The sequence below is a fragment of the Beta vulgaris genome, chromosome 8 (assembly GCF_026745355.1).
Source record: "Beta vulgaris subsp. vulgaris cultivar EL10 chromosome 8, EL10.2, whole genome shotgun sequence".
Classification (NCBI taxonomy): domain Eukaryota; kingdom Viridiplantae; phylum Streptophyta; class Magnoliopsida; order Caryophyllales; family Amaranthaceae; genus Beta; species Beta vulgaris.
In genome coordinates, this window is record NC_079209.1 from 9,574,283 (window position 1) to 9,592,041 (window position 17,759).

The following is a 17,759-nucleotide window of genomic DNA, read 5'->3' on the forward strand; positions in this document are numbered from 1 at the left end:
GGAAATTCTTCTTCATTTACTTGTCTCTAAGTTTTAATTCTTAACTACATTTTGGAAATAAAAAAGTCCAACAACGATGTCAAAAAAATAATTTAGTGCAAGAAGTAGGACTATTAAGAAATGGATAAAAAAAAATTATCATCATTATGTCTTTACTCTTCTAGAAATTTAAGGCTTGCGACTTTCAACATTACCATTGGGGTCGCTATGTTTATTAGCACCTACACCCATTCCAAATCCAAAACCCATACCCATGCCAAATCCCATGCCCATTCCTTGGCTGTCACCATAACCTTTCCGGCCATCATAACCCACATTAGTATCATCTCCACTTCTATCACCTCCTCTAGTGTAACCCATTCCAAAACCACTCCCTTGTCCTTGACCATATCCCTCAGCAGCACCCCCACTTCCACTTCCACCACCACTTCCACCACCTCCACCACCTCCACCACCACCCATTCCAAAACCTGCACCAAAACCAAAACCATGACCAAACCCTCTTCCAAATCCAACACCGCCGCTACTCCCACCCCCACCCCCACCCCCACTACCACCACCACCAAAACCGCCTACTCCACCACCTACACCATATCCACTACCGTGGCCAAAAGCTTCTCCAACACCTCTACTTTCTCCACCACCACCTCCACCGCCACCACCACCTCCTCCTCCACCTGAAGCACTAACTCCACCACCAGTACCTTCTCCATGTCCTTCACTATGATCTAAACCTTGTGTAGAACCACCACCACTACCACCACCTTCTCCTCCAACGGTACCTTTACTTGCGCCTCCTACTCCACCACCACCACCTTGTCCGTGCCCTTCAGAGTAACCACCCAAATCATGTGTTGAACCACTTCCTTCTCCACCACCACCTCCTCCACCAACACCACCACTAGTGAGACCAAAGCCGGCACCAAAACCTTGTCCATGACCTTCAGCATGTCCACCTAAACCTTCTGTTGAACCTCCTCCCTGTCCTCCACCTCCTCCTCCCCCTGCACCACCGCTTATCATTCCAACACCAAAGCCTTCCCCATGCCCTTCGGTATGTCCACCCAATCCTTCTGTTGAACCTCCCCCTCCTCCGGTACCACCTCCTCCTGCTACACCAGTGCTTGACACTCCAATGCCAGCACCAGCACCTTGTCCATGCCCTTCAGCATGTCCACCTACACCTTCTGTTGAACCTCCTCCTCGTCCTCCACCACCTCCTCCTCCTCCAACACCACCGCTTGTGATTCCAGCACCAAAGCCTTCTCCATGTCCTTCAGTATGTGCACCCAATCCTTCCGTTGTACCTTCCCCACCTCCACCACCACCTCCTCCTGCTACACCAGTGCTTGAGACTCCAATGCCGGCACCAACACCTTGTCCATGGCCTTCAGCATGTCCACCTAAACCTTCTGTTGAACCTCCTCCTTGTCCTCCACCTCCTCCTCCTCCTCCTCCAACACCACCACTTGTTATTCCAGCACCAAAGCCTTCTCCATGTCCTTCAGTATGTGTGCCCAATCCTTCCGTTGTACCTTCCCCTCCTCCGCCACCACCTCCTCCTGCTACACCAGTGCTTGAGACTCCAATGCCGGCACCAATACCTTGTCCATGGCCTTCAGCATGTCCACCTAAACCTTCTGTTGAACCTCCTCCTTGTCCTCCACCACCTCCTCCTCCTCCAACACCACCGTTTGTTATTCCAACACCAAAGCCTTCTCCATGTCCTTCAGCATGCCCACCCAATTCTTCCATTGAACTTCCTCCTCCACCACCACTACCTCCTCCTCCTGCAACACCACTACCTATGACCCCAATGCCACCACCAACACCTTGTCCATGACCTTCAGCATTTCCACCTAACCCTTCTGTTGAACCTCCTCCTCTACCTCCACCGACGCCATGACCTTCAGCATTTCCAGAACTTGAACTACCACTTATGGTACCACTATTATCACCTCCTCCTCCTCTAGTAGGCCCATTGCCAATAGCCCCTCCAACTCCATGTCCTTCGCCATGTCCAACACCCTCACCTACATTACTAACCTTTCCTCCATCACCACCACTACCTTTGTAGCCACCACTAGGCCTAACCCCACCACCAAATGACTTGCCAAAGAAGCTTCCACAACCCCTCCATCGAAAAGCGCAATGACCAAATGGCACATCATCGTCCTCTTCGTGACCATGAATTATATTGCTTAAAGAGGTAAGTGTTATCATGAGAATGAGTGCAACAGAAAATAGAACTTTGGCAGACACAGCCATAGCTCTATTGTGAGTGTAGTCTACAAGTGGGACTTTCTATGTAAGTGATGATAGGATCAATTCTTATTGTAGTAGTGATTAGTTTCCCACTTTGGCTACTACATATGATTTTTCAGCTCAAGGTTTCCGTGCTATATATACACATCTCAAGTCTTGAAAGTTGCAATAAATAAATACCATCAATTCAATCATTGAGTTGATTTAAGACATTCTGTTTGATATTCTTTATACGACATTGGTCAATCCTATGAGTTGCCTAGTCTAGTGACTTTAGGTACTATAAAGTATTACCATAATGTCGAGGATAATAGTTTCTTGTTCTTATCTTAAATTTTAATTTCCTGCTTTCCCCATTAAGGAGTCACTTAGTATTAAATTTGCGGTTGTTGCATGCTGTTTAAAATCTATCTAGAGGTATTGTAAAAGAAATTTATTGAGAATATTTATAGTATACCTGGGTGTATCATGTCCATGCTCATGGTACACCCAAGACTATTTTCTCCAAATGAGCAAAATGAGCGAATCAGCAAATGAGCAAAATGAACAAATGAGTAAACATTTCTACTCATTTAAGAAAATGAGCAAAATGAGCAAATGATAAATGAGCAAAATGCCCATATGAGCAAATTTGGTGTCAAATGAGCACCTGAAGTTCTAATTTATTACAAAAATACCCCTACATGTACCATGCTCATGGTACACCCGGGTGTACCATGAGTGAACTCCTACTTTTAAGTTTTAAGTTTATATGGAGCAAATCTATGCAACATCATTTCATACTGATTTATCGTAAAACATTGTATTATTTTATATGTTTTGTTTGATTATTTTCAGTGGCGGATCCAGAATAACATATTAGTGGATGTAAAATATTTTTTTTTATTTTAATAAGTGTAAATTATCCAATTTTTACAGAAATAAAACTTAAATTTTGACCGAAAAATACTACATATCAAGATTTAAGTGGAGTCAAATGACCCCACACCTCAAAGAATAGCTCCACCCCTAATTGTTTTTCTACTGGTTGTTAAGATCCCTTTTTTTTTTTTTTACCATTTATATCTTTATTTATACATTAATATAAATTTAACAATTTGATATTATAAATATTGACATTGAAATCTAAAAAACTCATCAATGACAATGTTAGCGCTACCTCAAATGCTAGTGTCAAATAGGGCCTTAATGAATTGAACTTTAATTACAAAAAGAAACTAGGGAAGTTTTCAGGAGGGAGGAAGTGAAACATACCTCTAGAAAAGATATTGTGTTATCCTGGACAAATTAATAAGCTAAGTCATCTCTTGAAATAAAAAATATATATAATATGTCACTAAGACCTGAATTGATGGCTTTAACACTTAACTTAGTATTTGACAATGGTTAATTAATTGTATAATATGTACTATATAGTTTTTGTATAGAAGACAGTGAACACTTGTTTGTGCTGCACATGATGTACGTTCTTAATTGGTCAAAAATAAGTCTAATGCAATATTTGCCTGTATATTTGGCTCGACATAAATAAGTCAACCTTCAGTTCTTTCTCACTAGAAGACCATGAATTTCTTTGTGTAAAAATATCATATTATTCTGTTTGTCCAAAGTTTAAGTTTATATTACTTTAATCATGTGAGTTTATTATCTAGATTTTATTGATAAACAAGAGATGGTGGAGTGGGTGACCATATCTTCAAGAAATTATTTTCAAAGAAAGAAGAATCGGACCATTCTAGTACCAGCCACACCAATGATTTGCACAAATGTCAAAATCTGCTCCCAATAATACCTAAAAGCTTTGGAAGTTTTTTCTTTTTTCCTTCTTAATTTGTATTCTACATTTTACACTGAGAATAGAATTGCGTTCTCAAAGCATGGAAGGGGGGTTTTTTGTTTTTGGCGAAGGGACCTTGGATTAGGTCTTGAGAATTGAGATAGGCGCAAGCCGAGCTAACATCCAAATCCAAAGCGTGGATTATATACTAGGTCCATAGTATTCACTGTGCACCTTAAATAGCATATACTCCCTCCGTCCCATAATATAGTGCTTGTTTCTTTTTTACACGGTCTTCAAGATGTAACTTTGACCTTTAATATCTTCAATTTCGTATTAATAAAAAATATAAAAATTTGATATTATGAAACTTCACATCGAGACGAATCTAACAAGATCCCACATAAATATTTTTTATATATATACAAATGAGAATATTCGGTCAAAGATTTTAAAATTTGACCTACCAAAAATGAAGTAGGCACTATATTATGGGACGGAGGGAGTAATTTATAAAAAAGAACATACCGTTTAAAATTAATGAATATATGATTTTCAATTATAAAAAAACTAAGGTCGTAAAAAGAACATATAGAAATGAAAATATATTCTAAACTAAAAGAACATACTTTATAAGTTCAAATTTGAAAAAAAAAAAAAGAATTTCGCCAATAAATGTCTTTAAAAAGGTAAAACAGTTGCAAAATACAAGAAAATAAATAAAAATTATTTTTTTAAATAATGGACTCCAAAATGTTAAAATTACGTCGTTTAACAAAGAGTGCACCATCCTCTACATGCACTTGGGTGCATGTTCGTGTAATCGTGTTTGCGACTAACATCTTTGTATCAACACTGACGAGGCTGTATAAATGTTTAAGATTTCAGTCAGGGCGCGTTGATAATTTCACTATTGGATACTTAAGTTGGTATACAAATTAAATATAGTCAAGTTAGTACCAATTGAAAGTTAAGTTGGTACTAATTTTAAACTCAAGTTGATACTTCCTCTATTTTTTTTATCGTTCTCATTTATAATCTTGACACTATTCATACTTAGAGAGAATTTTCTCAATTTTTTTTTAATTTATAAGAAAAAAATATTGTCATGTGAGATCTTGTTTGATTCGCCTCAATTAGTACGTTATTAATATTCAATCGTTATAGTTTTTACTAATATATAATAAAAGATATATAAGTTCAAAGATGTGCATTGGGAGATGTGGACAGGAAAGTGAGAAAGATAAAAAAAACAAAGAGAGTACCAAGTTAGAACTCATTCAAGTTGGTACTAATTTAAAGTCAAGTTGGTACCAAGTTAGAATTTGACACCAATTTTATAAGTTGATAGCGTTAAAATTGGGTACCAAATAGAGTCAAATTGGTACCCAATTGTAACTTCACTCTATGTGGTACACCAACTTACTTTTCTTGCTCATAGATTTTGGTACCATGAGTCAAATTTGTACTAAAATTGTAATCTAATACCTACTTAACTCTAATAAGATACCATTTACCTCCTCACCTTGTGAAATTACAAACACACTCTTATTTGTTGTCAATTCTCTAACAATTAAAAGTAACACTTTTAATTTCTATTACTTGCAAATTAACTTATTGATATGGTATGACCTCTACAAATTGGGAAGAGATGAAGACATTCAACCCAAAAGAAAATATCACCATTGAGATATGTCCTTTTTACCTTAAAAAATAAGTTTCACTTCTAATAAATTTAGTTTAGTTTAATTTAGTTCAAGCTAGATTCAAATGCACACAATGTGTAGTTCAAGTTATAAATAGGTATATAATAATCATAGTATATTAATAACAAATTGTAAAAATATATTTTAAAAAATAAATGGCATTTAAGATATTTCAATTGGACAACAAACTTCTCAAGAGTTGCTTTATATAATAGAGATGATTAAATTTTTGACACCTTATAAGATAAATTTCAAGTAGATCTAATATATCCAGTTTAAAAGAATTCAAGTAAACAAAACATATCCTCAAATTGATAGCTGAGATTGAATCCAACCTCATGGTTCAAAAGTGAGATCTTACAATTAAGATCCCACTCGATTTTCAACTGCAATACCATTTAATTATATTACGTAACTATAAAATAAGCCAATTTCATAGACCATTTGATTCAAACCATTATTATCGGGTAATCAAGATAGAGTGGAGAGACATTTTGACATCACTAAAATCAATAACACATCTTAGATGTCAAAAACTTATACTCTCTCTGCTTTTTTTATTTGCTACATTGTTAATTTGGAAAAAAAAACTCACAAACTTTGACCGATTATTTTATTTTTTTTGTAAATAAAAATATAATTATGTGTGATTTCGTTAGATTTGTCTCGATGTGCATTGTTAATTTGAAAAAAAAAAAACTCACTTTTAGACGTTTTAGTAACTTGGCAAATCCAAATAGTGGGCCATCTAGTTTTGTCTTGCTTGTTTCTGGAGTTGTGAAAGACAGCAAATCTCCACAATTGTGTTGATGGAACTATGAGAGGGATGGAAAATTATTCGCAAACACATATCTCAAGTAAGCCCATGTGATGTGATACCTTGTTTGAGAAAATTAAATATGTAAAATTTTCTCATCCCTTTTGCTTTTCATAAAATATCTTCACCTCGTATATTTTGTTAATATTTCTCCTCTCTTTTTGAATTTATCAACCCTGACCTATCTTATACTATTGTTCAAAGGTAAAATTGGCATAGATATAACTTGGATAAATCCAACACCATCAATTATTATGACTAGTAGTATAAATACCACCAATTACGTGGTGGGGATGCATTCTGTACCATCAACTATGGGATGAGGTGCAATCTGTACCATTAGAACATACCGTCTTCATAACATATTATGCTTCCGGTCTCATATATGGTACGGAATGTACCCTACCCCATAGTTAGTGGTGTTTAGGATACTAGTCGTAATTGGTGGTGTCGGGTGCACCCGACCAATAGTTCAGGGTGTTGAGGTCAATTTTGCCTTGTTTAAATATGATGAACTCCATCAAAGATAACCCTATAAAGGAAAAAGTGCATTTGAGGTGTACCCCCTCTATTTTTTTTTATCTTTCTCACTAACCTATGCACATCTCCAAATGTACATCTTTGAACTTAAATATTTTTCATTATATATTAGTAAAAATTATAACGATTAAATTAATAATGTACGAATTGAGATGAATCAAACAAGACTCCACATGACTATATTTTTTCTTATAAATTGAAAAAAAAAATTGAGAAGATTCTTCTAAGTATCAACAGTGTCAAGATCCTAACTGAGAGCGATAAAAATACAGAGGGAGTAACATGTTACACCATAACTTATTGTGTAATATGCATAATGATATAGATTTTAACAAGAATGACATAGACTATACAAATAATTACATGAATCTCATGTCATTAAGTCATTTATTTATTTCATTTGAGTTCTTTAAGTTATACAAAAGAAATGGTGGTTTGTGGTTTGTGGATTGTTACACCAAATAATATACCTTTTTTTAACCAATTAGCTAGGTAGTATTAGTTTAGATGTTGCCTTAAGTTGAAGCTTGTTTTGATTTTTGGGTACTGGCCGGAAAACAACATTTATGTCTATCCTTCATTCTATTAAAACCACATGCATGTATAATGATATCTATTTTTTTTTTTTTTTTCAAATATGGATCGTGTAGTCGATTTTCCTAGATTGGTATGCCTTGATTGAAGTTATGGTGAGAAACCGAGGGGGAGGAAATCCATTCAAGCAGCCTGAAAATGATTCTTGTTAAACTCCATATATCTGTTTCTTCATTCTATTCTCTTGTAGGTGTAATATAAGTCTTTTTCATTAATATGATCAGTGAAAGTTTTCCTTAATCTCATTAATCTCAAACGTAACAATCATGAGTTAACTACCTAGTAAGGACTTAAAGTATGAGAGTTTTTTCCAACAAGGACCTCAACAATTTTTTTGATCTACTAAGGACCTCATATCTACTATGGTTACATTTTCCATCCAATATTATTAACTTTGTTTTTTTTTTGTTTTAAAAAATTGAAATGGCCCCACCAACTCAATTATTCTTTATCTCTTTCCATATTTCTCTTAATTTGACTTTAACTTTTTTTTTCCATAAAACTATGAGTATTTTTATCAAATTGGTACTTTAATATACATTATTTAATCACATGAACATATTTTAAAAAATTATCACATGTGTGTATTTTCAAAGATTTTCTTTAATCATATGAGTATTTCTTAAAATTTGGACTACTTATAAGTATTTAATAAATCTTCATTGACCATATAAGCCCTTTAGCTAATGTTATATATTCACCTCTATTTACATCTTATATATTCTTAGAGTAATTCTCTCAGAATAACTCTAAAGAATCGATAATTATATCTCTCTCAATTCTTTACCCTTTGGTAATTACTGCGAGAAGTTATATTTTAAAATACTCATTTGGTAATTACTAATCAGACCCTACACAACCGTCCAATCTTTGTCTCTCTCTTAAATATATCATGTTTGTGTAGGTCGTAGCTCTCATCCACCATCTTTACAAATCAAAATTTATCCTAAAAGTTAAAATTCTTTTCCTCTTTAGCCTAATTTTTTCCATTGATAGTGCAAATTTTAAAATGTATCCTCTCGCAATGTGGGCATTTTAAAAAAATGGTGATACTGGTATAACGATATTTTTCAAAATTTTAGCTTTTTTTTTTTTTTGAAAAGATACAAGTAAAGTTTAGGGAACTCTTCTTTCAAGAGTATACCCTAAACTATCTAAAGTAACTAAATAATTGAAAAACATATTGGACTGAACATTATAATGATGTAAAAACAACATGAGAGAGAAAGAAGTAGAGAGAGAAAGAGAAAAGAAAGAAGCAAAAATCCCCAAATCCCCCACGCAAAACCCTATCTTGCGACATCAAAAAATTATTCAATTCTCCCCTAAATCTCCTGTCAACTATCAAAGTACTTTATCAAATTTATTGAGTAGGCTTTTCCTTATTCTGATTTTACTGCAAATTGGGTGCTCCTCCAACCCTATCTTTTCGCATAAAGGAGATCGTAGGGTGGTGCGAATTAGCTTTTCTGTTCTACCAAATTCTCACAATCTTTTGATTCAAATCATCGCTGTTAAGTCTAATCAATGTAGAGTGCAACACTCCATACTTTCATTGAGTCAGTACTGTAAGCTTAGATCTCAAAATTTTGGCTTTCTTTCATTCAAGTACAAAAGAAAATTCAGTCCTAGGGTTTGCGATTTGGGGGCATTTATTGCGAGGGCTTTAATCGAGTTTGGAGTGGCGTGTATCAATAGTTTCATTGGGTTTCATAAGTGTGAGCAGGGCAGGGAGGTTGGTGCTTTCGGCGTTGTCTGGGAGCAAATTATGGTTCCTGGGTTTGCATTTATTGTGATGGGCGATTGTTCATTTAGTCAAAAGGAGAACTCTTCCTCCCTATCTTCTGGGGTTGGTAAGTATTTTCTCCACTATAAAAGGTATTATCATCTCTCTGGTAAGTATACCACTATCCCTTCTTCTAAGAAATTTTCTTTCTATTTTTTGTCTCTGAAATTTTGTGTGTGTAAGTTGAAAAAAAATATGGAGAAACCTGTTTCTTTCAAAGAAGCAATTCTCTCTTCTCCTTCTTTGCTATCTAACACTTTTTTAGCTGAAAAAGAGGTAGATGGTAATATCAGTTCTGGGGATGTGGCTGAACCTTCCTCATTGCCAAGTATTTTGAATGACCCGGAGGTTCCTCCGTTTGTTTCTTCAAATTTGGTTCTGGATGAACTGCCTCAAGTGAAGCAGGACATTAAGGAACTTACTAAATCTTGCCTAATAGGTAAAATGCTTAGCTCTCCTCTTGATATTCGTACTATTGTTTCTCGTACTAAAGCGGATTGGAAATTTATCAAAGGAGATGTTGAATATCTGGAAATGGGAAATTCTTGGTATTTATTAAAATTCTCTAATCCTGGGGACCTTTCACTTGTGTGGAGTGAAAGGCCATGGCACGTTCAAGGGGACCTGTTTGTTATCTACCCATGGCGCCCCTTATTTGACCCTTACTTAGAAGAAATCAAATGGGTTGATTTATGGATTCGTATCCCTAGGTTGCCCACTGAATTGCTAAATTTTGACTCTGTGTCCAGTTTGTTAGCTGCTAATGGTATTGGGGCCTTAATAAAACTTGATCCTAGATCCCTGCTTAGGCATAAGATCAGGTTTGCAAGAGCTTGTGTGCGTGTTGACATTAAGTCCCCTTTATTAGAGTTTGCTGAAGTGTGTAGGCAAGGTGATCATGTTCATGGTTACGTAATCTGGTACGAAGATTTCTCTTCAGGATGTTCCTTTTGTGGGTCTGATGACCATGTTATTGACTGTTGTCCCCTCTTGACCTCTCCTAATAAGGAGGTAAAGGTGAGACTTTTGAAAAATCCTAAGCAAAAGTGTTTATTTGATAATCTTGCTAAAGCTGGCCAAGAAAACCTTGAATCTACTGCTGAGCAAGCTAATGTAGTTCAAGCTCAGGCTAAGCATGTTTTTACTGTATCTGGCAAAAGTACTAAGAAAATTGTTCCTCCTAAAAAACGTTTTAAGCCTCAGTTTCAATCCTCTGCAATGATAACTGCTAGTTTCAAAGAAGGTGTTGATGACTCTGTCCTTGGTATGGAAAATGTTGATCATTTGGCTAAGAAAAGTACTGGTAAGGGTATCTCTATTCGAGAACCTTCTGTTGTCCCTCCTCAAATTGAGAAAATTGGCTCTATTGTTGGTGTGCCTACTGATTCTGATTTTTGTGAGAAAAATTATGCTGCTATTGATGGTTTGGATAAAGGCAAGGGGAAGCTTTTTATAGCTTGCCCTACCGTGGAGATTTCCTCTGATGATGAGGATTCTGGGAGGCTCTCATCAGTGCTCCCTTCCTCTCTGGTTGACAAGCAACTTGAAAAGGTTGTTCCTGCACCTGTGCAAGGTGATGGAGACATGGGGGATCATTCTCTCGCTCTTGTTCCTGCTCTCCCTCCCATAAAAGTCTTCCATCCTTCTCATCTGTTTGCTGAGCCATATTATGATGATTTGTTGTGCGATGATGATTTTATTATGAGAGATTCTCCTGCTGGGAGTCAGGATGGTGCTGGTAGTGACACTTTTTTGCTTGACCTGCCTCCTAACGAAGATGATGAACTCAAGTCTCTCACTGAAAACTCATTTCAGTCTCTCCATTCAGACAACTCCATTGTGAAGCAAATTGAGCAGATGGGAGTGGAGCATTGTTCCCCTATGGAGCATACCTCACAGTCAGGTTCTTCAAAGAGGAAGGTTGAGGAAACAGATGGAGAAACAGCCTCCTCTTCCCTGAAGAGGACTAGAACTTGATCTCCACAGTAAGATCCACATCTCTAATGTTGGTTTTTGAAATTATCTTATGAATATTGCTTGTTGGAATATAAGGGGCTGCCGTAGACAAAATGCTATTAATGAGATTAGGGATTTTTGTAAAGCTAATTTTATTAGCATCTTTATGCTGTGTGAAACCAAATGTAAAACTCCTCCCTTGAATCTTTATGCCCAACAATGTGGGTTTAGTTTTTTGGATTATATTCCAACGATAGGTATGTCAGGTGGATTATGGATGATGTGGAAGGATTGCTTGTCTAATCCTTATAAGCTTAATGTGATATATAAAAGTAGTAGGTTTATTTCTTGTCATATTTCTTTCATTAACAACTCTACTGAATTTATCCTCATATTTATTTATGCACCTGCTAACAGTAAGTTTAAAGATGAATTTTGGGAAGAACTCATGATCTATTCCAATTCATTATCTCTTCCATTTATAATAATGGGTGATTATAACGAGATTAGCAAACAAAGTGATAAGGCAGGAGGGGTTAGTCCCTCTCCCCTCAGATTTTCTCGTATATTGAATTTCATTTCTAAAGTTCCTTGTGTGGAAATTCCTTTTACAGGATCCCCATTCACTTGGAGGAAAAAGTCCCATGGAGTTGATAATATTTTTGAAAAGTTAGATCATGGCTATGCAAGTGTGGATTGGCTTTCTTTATTTCCTAATGCACTTGTCACAAATCATATATTTTCGTCATCCGATCATTGTCCCATTTCTCTTTCTTTTATGAATTCTACCTCTTTTAAAGCTCCTCCATTTCGATTTGAAAAAATGTGGTGTCAAAGAAAAGATTTTGATACACTAATTAAGAAAACGTGGTGCACGCAGTTTACTGGATCTTACATGTATTGTTTAATGCAGAAATGTAAATTACTAAAGAAAAATGCCAAAAACTGGAATAAGACTAGATTTGGTAATGTTTTCTCTCAACTACGAAAAGTGGATTCAACTTTAGATGAAGTGCAAAAAGAATTATTAAGGGATGGTTCTAATGTGTCCCTTCAACGTAAACAGGGAAGACTTCTCAAGAAAAAGAGTAGTCTTTACTCCTACCAAAATACGTACTGGCAACAGAAGTATCGTGCTAATCATCTTTCGTTAGGTGATTATAATACAAAATATTATCATGCCTTTGCCTCAATCAGGAGAAATAGAAATCAAATTAAAATGCTGAAAGATAATAATGGGCAAGCAATTACTAATTTAGACAATATAGCTCAAATCTTGACTACGGAATTCAGAAGTAGATTTTCATCGGATGATATGTGCTCATTTAATAATGACTTAGATTTCTCCTTAATATCCCCAGTTATTTCAGACGATGACAATAGGTGGTTAGTAGCGGAGGTGTCATATCAAGAGATTAAAGATGCAACATTTGAATTAGCTCCTGACAAAGCTCCAGGTCCTGATGGCTTTCCTCCTTTTTTCTTCCAAAAATATTGGACTCTTGTGGGAAACTCGGTAATCAGAGCTGTCCGAGCATTTTTTCACTCTGGTAGAATCTTATCTGAAATCAATCATACGTTTTTAGCTTTAATTCCTAAAATTGAAAATCCCGAAAAAGCTTCTCAATTTCGCCCAATTAGCCTTTGTACTACTATTTACAAAATAATAGCAAAAATTTTAGCGAACCGATTAAAGGTGGTTTTGGGAAAAATTATTCACCCTCTTCAAGGGGCCTTTGTTCCAGAAAGGTTAATTCAGGATAATATCTTAATTGCTCATGAAGTTTTTCACTCCTTCAGAAAGAAGTCAGGTAAGGAAGGCTGGCTGGCTATTAAATTGGATATGGAGAAAGCTTATGATAGGCTGGAGTGGAATTTTATTTATGCAATGCTCCAGCACTTAGGTTTTAGTATGGTTTGGATTAATTGGATTCGTGCTTGTCTGTCTTCTGTCTCCTTTTCGGTTTTGGCTAATGGTATTCCTGGTGATAGATTTTTTCCATCTAGGGGAATTCGTCAGGGTGACCCTTTATCCCCTTATTTGTTTATCTTGTGTGCAGAGTTATTAGCTAGACAATTCCACCACAATAGCATGACTAATGACAAATTAGTGGGGGTTTCGATAGGAAAGTCTGGTGTAAAAGTTCCTTTCTTAACTTTCGCAGATGATACCATGATATTTGCTAAGGCAAACAAGGATAGTTGCGTGCTGATTAAATCCATTTTAGATAAATATTGCTCCATGTCGGGTCAATTAGTTAATTTTAACAAATCAGCATTTCAATGTACTGCCAATGTTTCTGATTCGGAGATAGAGGTTTTCCAAGAAATATTAAATATGGATTACTCATCCTCTTTGGATAGCTATTTAGGCTGTCCCATTATTGATCGTCGGGTTACTAAAGAAACTTTTATGCCAATTGTGAATAAAGTTCAAGCTCAATTACCAAAATGGAAGGCGAATTCCCTTTCTCAGGCTGGTAGAGCGGTCCTAATTCAGGCAAATCTGGCCACTAAAGCTAATTACCAGATGCAAAGTTTCTTGCTCGAAAAATTTTAATAAGCTTGATAGTAGCTATCGTAATTTTTTCTGGAATAAAGAAAATCAATCTAAGTCACCCAATTTGATAGGGTGGGATCGTATTTGCACTCCTAAACCTTTTGGAGGTCTAGGATTTAGAAAAGCTGATGTTAACAATATTGCTCATCAAATGAAACTTCTTTGGAGATTGCTTAAAAATGATAATAATTTATGGGTTATCTTGGCGAAAAGAAAATACTGCAAAAATAGAGATTTCTTGAATTATAAAGTTTCTCCGAACTCTTCTTGGCAATGGAAAAAGCTTATGTCTCTAAGACCACTATTTCGATCAGGACTTAGATGGCAAGTTGGTAATGGGGTTAAAATTAATTTTTGGCACGATAATTGGGTTTATCCGTACCCTTTAAGCAAAATAATTCAAAATTACACCAATAATAATTTAAGGGTCAAAGATTTTATAACGGAAGCTAAAACTTGGGATCTTCAACACTTAAATATTCTCCTTCCTAGGAATATTTGTATCTTGATTTCCCAAATCTTCATCCCCACTAATGATGTTGATGATGAGGTTTTCTGGGGTCCGGCGGGTGATGGTATCTATTCTGTTAAGTCTGGTGCTAAGCATCTTATTGATCATAAAATTGGTTCTCAAGATCAGGTGGAGTTTAAGTGGATTTGGAAGTCATCCTTACCGCCTAAAATTAAAAATTTTCTTTGGAAAGCATGTAATAATGGGTTACCAACAAAGGATAGACTAGAGCAAATGAAAATTTTCACTCCCCAACAATGTGAATTTTGTGGTTGCTGCCCTGAGACTACCTCTCATTTATTTTTTCAGTGTCGTTTTGTTGTTGATCTTTTCCTTCAATTAGAGGAAGACTGCGACTGGCCTCAAATTCCAGTGGCAGCGACTTTTGTTTCGTTCCGCCAAAATCTTCAAGTTTGTATAGATAAGTTAGGAATGGATAAAACGTGCCAACTAGCCATGGGTTGGTGGTTTGTGTGGTTTGCTCGTAATAAAATTATCTTCTCCCAGGAGGCTTTTTCGGTAAGACAACTTAGTTGTCTTATTGTGAAATTTGCCAATGAGTGGAATCTTTGCAAAATTTCCCAAGATAATATGGTGCCTTCCAAGATCAATCTTTCGAACCAAGTTTTGGTTTCGGGCAGTCGGTCCAAGAGTTGGGTCCCTCCTCCTCAAGGTTTTTTTAAAATAAATTTTGATGGGTCTAAATACCAAGATGGGAGGGCAGCCTTTGGTTTTGTGATTAGAAACTACCTTGGTGATGCTATCTTAGCGGGTTGCAATTCAGTGCCTGCAGATTACTCTATTGTCCAGGCTGAGGCTGCGGGTCTTCGGGAAGCCATCACAGCAGCTCGTTTTCTTAATCTGGAAAATATTCTTATTGAAGGAGATAATCTTTCTGTGATCAATTCTCTTCTTAAGATTTGGAAGCCCCCTTGGTCAATTAATGCTATTCTTTCTGATGCAGGGCTCGAGTTGTCCAAATTTCGAGGGTTTTCTATTGCGCATTGTTTCCGGGAGGCTAATCGGGCAGCAGATTTTATGGCTCATGAAGGTCACAGAGCGACCAACCTCCTCTACAAGTTTCCTCCTTACTCTTTGGATTTTTCTCTTGTCATCCGCAAGGATGTTTTAGGCTGGCCTCCAGATTAGGGGTTCTGTCCTAGTTTTCTTTTCCGTATCAAAAAAAAAAAAAAAAAAAAATATTGGACTGAACATCAACTAATTGAGATGGATTTTGGAGATGGTGCCCAATCTTTGAGAGGTAATCCGCAACCCGGTTGGCTTCCCGATAGACGTGAACAATTGTAACCTTCCGGAATGAAGACAAAAGTTGAATGTATCTTAAAGTACTAATTTGACAAAAATATTCATAGTTTTATGAAAAAAGAGTTAACGTCAAATTAGGAGGAAGATGGAGAGCGATAAAGAATAATTGAGTTGGTGGGTCTTTTTAATTTTTTAAACAAAAAATAAACAAAGTTAATAAAATTGGATGGAAAATGTAACCTATTGGATGGAAAATGTAACCATGGTTAATTTGAGGTCCTTAGTAGATCAAAAAAATTGTTGAGGTCCTTGGTAGAAAAAATTCTCATAGTTTAGGTCCTTATTGGGTAGTTAACTCTAACAATCATATACAATCTAATGCTACAAATCAGGAAACAATTAAGGACTTGCCTAACTAACATAATTACAAGATATTATTTACAGCAAAGAATATTACATAATAATAATAATATTCTATCAGACCCCCGCAGTCGAAGCGGGAGGTTCACGGACACTGAGACTGGCACGAAAATCTTCAAAAAGAACCAAGGGAAGACCCTTTGTGAAGATATCAGCGAGTTGGTGGCGAGATGGAACATGTAAGACCCGTACCTGACCCCGGGCTACCTTTTCACGAACAAAATGAATATCGAGCTCAATATGTTTCGTACGCTGATGATTAACAGGATTGCCAGACAGATAAATAGCACTAACGTTATCACAGTAAACCAATGTAGCAGTGGAAATAGGACAGTGTAGCTCTAAGAGTAAATTACGTAACCAACACGACTCAGAGACAACATTAGCCACACCACGATACTCTGCCTCAGCACTAGAACGAGACAAGGTGGGCTGACGTTTCGCAGACCAAGAAATCAAGTTGTCTCCTAAGAAGACACAATAGCCAGAGGTTGAGCGTCGAGTATCAGGACAGCCACCCCAATCAGCATCAGTGTAAGAGACAAGAGTAGAGATGGAAGAAGGATACAAGTGCAAACCATGATCAATAGTACCCTGTATATAGCGCACAATGCGCTTAAGAGCCTGCATATGCTCATCCCGCGGATCATGCATGAACAAACAGACCAACTGCACTGCATAAGAGATATCAGGCCTAGTGAAGGTCAGATACTGAAGAGCCCCAGCCAGGCTCCTATAATGAGAGGGGTCCTCATAAGGGGGACTAGTAGTAGCAGTCAGCTTGGGTTTAGTGTCAACAGGTGTAGAAGATGGCTTACAAGAGGACATGCCTGCACGCTCGATAATCTCAAGAGCATATTTACGCTGAGATAAAAATTAAAACCACCTGCATGACGAGTAACAGCAATCCCCAAAAAATAACTCAAGGACCCAAGATCCTTCATAGCAAATTCCGAGCTGAGTCGGGCAATAATAGACTTGCGCAAGGCGTCAGATGAAGCAGTGAGAATGATATCATCAACATATAATAGCCGAAAGGCCATATCAGAACCATGGCGAAAAATAAACAGAGAGTGATCTGACTTACTATGAGTAAAGCCAATGGTAGAGACGAAATCTGCAAAACGCATATACCATGCGCGGGGAGCCTGCTTAGGACCATATAAGGACTTCTTCAACAGACAAACATGAGCAGGGCGAGCAGGATCCCGAAAACCCAGAGGTTGATGCATATAAACAGTTTTCTTCAGATCACCATGAAGAAAAGCATTTTTGACATCAAGTTGATGAATAGACCAATGCTTGGATAATGTCAAGCTTAGAACAGTCCGGATAGTAGCCGGTTTAACAATCGGGCTAAAGGTGTCTCCACAATCAACTCCAACCTGCTGAGTCTGTCCATCACCTACAAGACGGGCCTTATGCCTCTCAAAAGTACCATCAGAATGTTCTTTATGAGTAAAAATCCACATAGAACGAATAACATTCACATCAGGAGGACGAGGTACCAACTCCCAAGTCCCATTTTTAATTAGAGCATTATATTCATCGGTAAAATGGC

General features: G+C 36.8%; 1 protein-coding gene across 1 annotated transcript; it reads right to left on the reverse strand.

Annotated features, from left to right (window-relative positions):
- Positions 1-168: 168 nt before the first annotated feature.
- On the reverse strand, positions 169-2,268 carry LOC104885162 (glycine-rich cell wall structural protein 1.8). Its single transcript, XM_048635651.1, has one exon. It carries the CDS (start codon positions 2,266-2,268, stop codon positions 169-171), a length of 2,100 nt encoding a protein of 699 aa, XP_048491608.1.
- Between the last annotated feature and the right edge of the window lie 15,491 nt (positions 2,269-17,759).

Excerpts from the sequence above, each read along its gene's own strand:
- LOC104885162 (XM_048635651.1), bottom strand. The coding sequence starts at position 2,268 with ATGGCTGTGTCTGCCAAAGTTCTATTTTCTGTTGCACTCATTCTCATG.